The following is a 5,983-nucleotide window of genomic DNA, read 5'->3' on the forward strand; positions in this document are numbered from 1 at the left end:
CACACACACACACACACACACACACACACACACACACACACACACACACACACACGCTGGTGGCATCAGAAGCCTCGTCGGTGTTCGTTTCAATCCCAGTCAAAAGCCGAGGTCTGATCGGCAGCTGGGAAATGTCACTTTAGGTTGTTTATTCACAGCTGGAGCTGACACTCTGGTTTAGAGAGAGATCCAGGTTTTTACAGGTAAAACGGCCAGATAGTCACAGATTGAAGTTCTCAGTTCTTTTAGCTCAGTTTGACATTTTAAATACAAAACATTATTATTTCCACCGGAAACACCACAGGAAAGAAGGAAAGGAGGAAGTGACTAAGGAATGAGGGAGAACATAAGGAGACTCAGAAGGAAGGAAGAAAGGACTGAGCAAAGGAAGGAAAAACAAAGGAATGAAGGAAGAAAAAAATACAGAAGGACAGATGAAGGAAGGACAGAAGGAAAGAAAGAGAAGGAACAAAGGATGGAAGGACAGAGTAAAAGGTTGGAAGGGAGGATGAAGGAAATCAAGTGTAAAGGAAGGGCACGATAAATCAAGGCAGAAAAAAAGAAAGACAGAAAGAACAGAAAGAAGTTAAAGGCATGAAGAAAGGGATGAAGGCCGCAAGAAAAGAACGAGAGGAAGAATAAAAGTAGGACAAAAGGGACTAATGTAAGGAAGGAGGGAGGATTAAAGGAAGGACACAAAGTAAGTAAGGGAGGATGAAATTAAGGAGTGAAAAGAAGAAAGACACAAGGAAGGAAGGAGAAAAGGACAGAAATAAAGGATAAAGACAAGGCAGCAAGGAATTAAAGAAGGAAGGGAAAAGGAACAAATGAAGGACAAAACATTTACATCATGGAATAAAGTGAATAAAGTCTGAAAATACAAACACTGTTCCATAATCTATTTCTTTCATATTTATCCAGACCTGGAAAATAGTGAGCTCTAATTCCAGACTGCAAAGGAAGCCTGAGAAACTGGTTAGAAAAGCAGCAGAGCCTGAAGGGGATCATTTACACCGAGCAGCCACCAGGGGGAAGCAGTGAACCACCAGAGCAATACTCCCCAGACTCTGAGCTGCTGTTCAACTGATGGGACAGAAAACCAAACCAGGGGTTCCCTCTGCATCAAACACACAGGCATAAACCATCTACTGCTTTGGTTCTGGGCAAAACCCAACTTATACTGGACTTCTACAGGGGAAACCGTCTAAGTGTTTAGGAGGAAACTGCTTCAAATCAAACTTACTTGAGCGTCTCGGCGAGGAAGAAGCTCTGCTGCACGTCATCGTAGGTCGGGTTGGACGAGTAGACGTCCTTCACTCCGGAGAAGCCTCCACTGACCCGGCAGTACTTATCAATGGCCTGGAGGACACAGGATGGAGAAAGGGAAGAATGTAAGTCTTTTCAAACCTGATAGTGTGGCAGACTCCGTTCCATTGGGGACCAAATTGCAACATTTGTTACATTTTCGGCTGCTGCGGTTTGCTTTCACACTGCACTGAGTCAAATCAACCAAACCCTTTGAAAAACCTGTTACCCTCCTCGCCTGTGGTGGCGCTACACCAAGAACGATGATGACACAAAACCTGAGAAGACGACACTGAGCACAACTTCCTTCCTGAGCACAACCATCTAAACCAGGGGTGGGCAATCCTGGTCCTCGAGGGCCGGTGTCCTGCAACTCTGAGATGACTCCTTGGTCCAACACACCTGGATCCAACAGCTGAATCACCTCCTAAGTGCAGTCAGGTTCTCCAGAGTCCTGCCAACGACCTCATTATTTGACTCAGGTGTGCTGAAGTAGAGACGCATCTAAAAGTTGCAGGAGACCGGCCCTCGAGGCCTGGAGTTGCCCACCCCTGATCTAAACAAAACTGGGATAGCATCAGATTTCAGTGGTTGTAGGATTCCTCTTTTGCCTTTGGCAAAACACCAAGAGACATTTCTCTAGCTAGCATTAGACTCGCTAGCGGGTTGTATTTACCCAGAATGCCTTGCATCATAGCCCGCTCCCTGCTTACAGAGCAGTCTCTGGCCACAAATGAATTCAAATTGCAACAGAGTTCACTTTAACAGAGGATTTCAGGCGGAACAGAATTCGCTTTTTTGATTGCGCGTTCCCACTTCCCCAAATTAACCCGACATTCGAGGCAAGCAAACTAGAGTTCGATTAGAGAGGACTAAGCAGTGATGGTGTGAATGAACCTCAAAAGAGCAAGAAGTACAAAGAACGAGAGCACGCAGGGAAGGAGGTAGGGAAACCACAAACGTCAAAGGTGTAAAACAAATGAAGACTTGAACAGAAACGAGCGGTGACGTCTAAAAAGAAATGGTCAAAGGAAGGAAAGACAGATCAGAGAGGACGATGAAAACGAGAGCAGAAAGGAGCAGAGCAAAGAGAACACGTGGGGGAGGAGAGCACATTTTAATAAGCTTATAAAAGCTCGCTGTAATTAATTTCTTTGCTTTAGACAGATTAGAGCTGGTCCTGGGTGACAGTCGGGAGGCAGCAGCTCTACAAAACACAAACGCTTCCCAGCATTTCTGCTCTCCTTCCACAAAAAACGGGAGCAGTCACAGGTCTGCCCTCCTCCAGCGACTCAATCTAGTTTAAAATATGTCAGCCGACATATCAAAAATGACTTGCTTTGGGTTATGATAGTTTGAATTAGTTTCTATATATTAAATTTTGCATTGGAAGGACGAAGGATGTCACCATCAGGGAACAATGTGCTAAAGTCTGGAAGCTGATCCTGATCCGTGCAGACGGCCTGATGACGAGTAAATCAGGACGGCTGGTGGTTGAAATTCCTGACTGGTTTACATTTTATAGCTGATGAGTTAATGTCTTCCTACCATAACAGACTTAGGGTTGGGGGTCGTGACCTGCTGCCGGTGAAAAGTTTTCGTACACCCATCGTAGGATTTTGAAGATCCGTTTCAAACATTTGTTGAGAGTTAGACGTCCAGAAAGTAAAATCTGGGATACAAATTTGAAGTAAGGATTTTCTTTAATTTATACAAACAGGCCCAAATATATTAGGGATGAAGGATATATCGGCATTAACATCGGTATCGGTCAATACTACTGGTCTTTTAATCTTTCAGTATCCGTCCAGTAAATAAAACGGGGCTGATATTAACGATCGATATTTATTTCCCTCTTGTTGCCGTTTGTTACTAAAGGGGCAGTGGAAGAGGTTGATCATGTGACACTGGCTGCATCTCCATTGGTCATGTAATTGCACAAATTGGAATTCTGAAAATAAATTTGATTAATGGAAACGTGTTAATTTTGAAAAGAAAAAAAAAACTGTTTTCTGATTTAAATGATTTAAACATGATCAACTACTGGATGTTACCACTGATGGAAACGACAAAGAAGATGACAGGAAGTAGTTGGATGATGATGAAGTGGCATTTTTTTTAAAAATGACATCGTGTGAACTAACATATTCACGTGTGATTTTAATTGTATTTCTCATTTAATGGAAGCAACACAATTTCATTACATAAATTCACATTGGTGTTATCAGTTGTAGATCTTGAAAAGCAGCTGAAATCCTCCACTATAAACCCACAAACATCCCCCAGCGTTCGATATACTGCGATAGGATTACTGCAATGTTTCCCTTTGGTTGAGTTCAGAGCATCATTCTTTGAGGATGTTTTCATTTTCGTTCCTGATACGGACACGGATTATTTAACACAGCGAGCTGCAATATTCCTGAGTCTGAAGTAGGCCTGTTGTGATAAACGATAAATCAATTAATCGCACGATAAATTAAACCTATCGACCTTATTTTAATTATCGGCTTTATCGTCCCTTCCTTTTTTTTTTTTTTTTTTTCTTTCTGTTGATGACACTGAATGAAAAAAGGCTCAACTACGGTGCTCTGCACTGACCCTCCCTTCCTCATTTCCTTAGTGTAATGTCCAGCTCACACTAAAAGGGTTGTCGGCCGACTGTCGGCCCATTTTCAAAACCTGAGAGACACATTAGCTGACAGAAATCCTAGGTATAACGGTTCGATCGGGTTCGTCGTGCCGTGTGGTGTCCAGCCACATGGGCACAAAATAATGGCTACAAGTCTAATTTTAAAATCAGGCATTAATCAATGCTTTACTAGAATCTACCTGTGATGCATGTGGCTAGAGTCAGCATAAAGTCCTGACTGAATGAAAATCATTGTAACCCGTTTATGTCACGTTAACGAAGAACAGCTGAAAACCTACCGGGTTTATCAACTGCGGTAGTAATTTGGCTCCGACTCCTCTCCTTGTCATTTCTATAGTCTTTGCACGAAATGTTGAATAAATATTAATGTTGTTTCCACATATCATCTCCGATGTCCGCTGGACTTCAGGTTGCGCCGTGTCAGCTGTTTGGGATTCCCCTCGTTATTTCCCCTCAGAAAGCACAGTGGAGAATCCGCGCTTTCTGATTGGCTACCTGTCACATTCAGCGTTAAGCTCCCAGTCGGGGAAAATCCCTGATTTAGATCAGAGCGGCCACCACAATCTACCATAACACACCACACACTGCAGGATGATCGGTTACGAAATCACCAGCGATAATCTTAGATCGGACAACGATCTAAGATTATCATAAGGGGAAAATAGGGACAAAAAGTCGTGTAGTGTGAACTATTGCATTAGGTAGTCGGATGTGCCCATCTTCTCTATTTAAATTACTGAAGGGCAATACAGACTTCATAATCTGCACTCTTTTGGTTGAATGTAGTATTTGTTTACACTTTGGCTTTATGTTGTTTAGTTTTTATTAAAGTACGTTTTTTGTTAATGGAGACTGAGAATCCATTTTATTTTTGTTTTTGGTTGTTTTGTTTATTTAGTTTATCAGCTCCAGTGTCATGTATTATTTTGAAAATAAAATGTATCTATCTATGGCAGGAAATCACATGCATTATTAGTCATTTCCATTAAATCAGTGTCAAAAGGTCTTGAAACAATATTATCGTTTATCGCAATAATTTTTTAGACAATTAATCACTCAGCAAAATTCATTATTGTGACAGGCCTAGTCTGAAGACTCCGTCTTGTCGACGGTAGCAGCACTCAGGAATTCAATGGCAGCACTTTTCTTCTCGCAGCTCAGCACGGCGGCCTGGAGACTCTGAAACTGGACGAGCGGTTAAAGGCACACGAAACCAAAACTGGGCTCGGGGACTCTGAAACTGGACGAGCGGTTAAAGGCACACGAAACCAAAACTGGGCTCGGTCTGCATAGAAAAAGCAGTTCTGTTTGTCAGGCAGCAATCATGTTGGCTGCCTGACAGGAAGGTATGTAAACAAGAGAAATGACAGAATGAGGAGAGGTTATGATCTACGACGTGACATTTCCGACTTAGTTTGTTGGTGACAAGACCAGGAAGAAGAAGTGAGAAAACCAAACTGAGACCGACTGGATTAGACAGCTCCTCCAGCTCACGTCACATAAATAAATACAGACTAAAACATAATAATAATAATTAAAAAGTTGGTGCACCAGCCTGCCCCTTCTCACACTCAATGCCATTAAAAGTTTATTGATCGTCAAGCGGGTGACGCTAACAGCCCACTAGCACATGTGAGCTCCATTGATTCCCAAAGGGAACTTATCACAGTAGATTTGGCCCCCGCTGACTAATTCTGGCTGCATTATACTGTGGGACACGGCCTATCGACTTTCACTATTAACACATGTAATTGAATAGTATTATCTCTGCCCCTCGTCTTTTAGCCATTCCTCCATCTCACATACACACACACACACACACGCACACACACTCACTGATCCAGGCCACGCAGGAACGTCCTCGTGTGACCTCGTTGCCGTCAGCAGATTTGCTTCGCACAGAGTTTGGACCATAATTCCTGTTATTCATGGGCCGCTGCAGGCCGGCGTGAGCCTGCATTTTTTGATTCATGGAGCCGTGTCACTCGACTCCAAACACACACACACACACACACACACACACACACA

The 5,983-nt window shown here is 43.0% G+C and overlaps 1 protein-coding gene across 2 annotated transcripts in view; it reads right to left on the reverse strand.

Moving 5' to 3' along the window:
- man1a2 (mannosidase, alpha, class 1A, member 2) overlaps positions 1–5,983 on the reverse strand; it is a 114,397-nt gene that overhangs the window by 2,890 nt on the left and 105,524 nt on the right. For both annotated transcript variants that reach the window (XM_007572499.2, XM_007572498.2), the window contains exon 13: positions 1,244–1,359. In XM_007572499.2, the coding sequence (XP_007572561.1) occupies positions 1,244–1,359 (116 nt within the window). The remainder of the gene's footprint in view (positions 1–1,243; positions 1,360–5,983) is intronic.

This window comes from Poecilia formosa, unplaced genomic scaffold (assembly GCF_000485575.1).
Source record: "Poecilia formosa unplaced genomic scaffold, Poecilia_formosa-5.1.2 Scaffold302, whole genome shotgun sequence".
Taxonomy (NCBI): Eukaryota; Metazoa; Chordata; class Actinopteri; order Cyprinodontiformes; family Poeciliidae; genus Poecilia; species Poecilia formosa.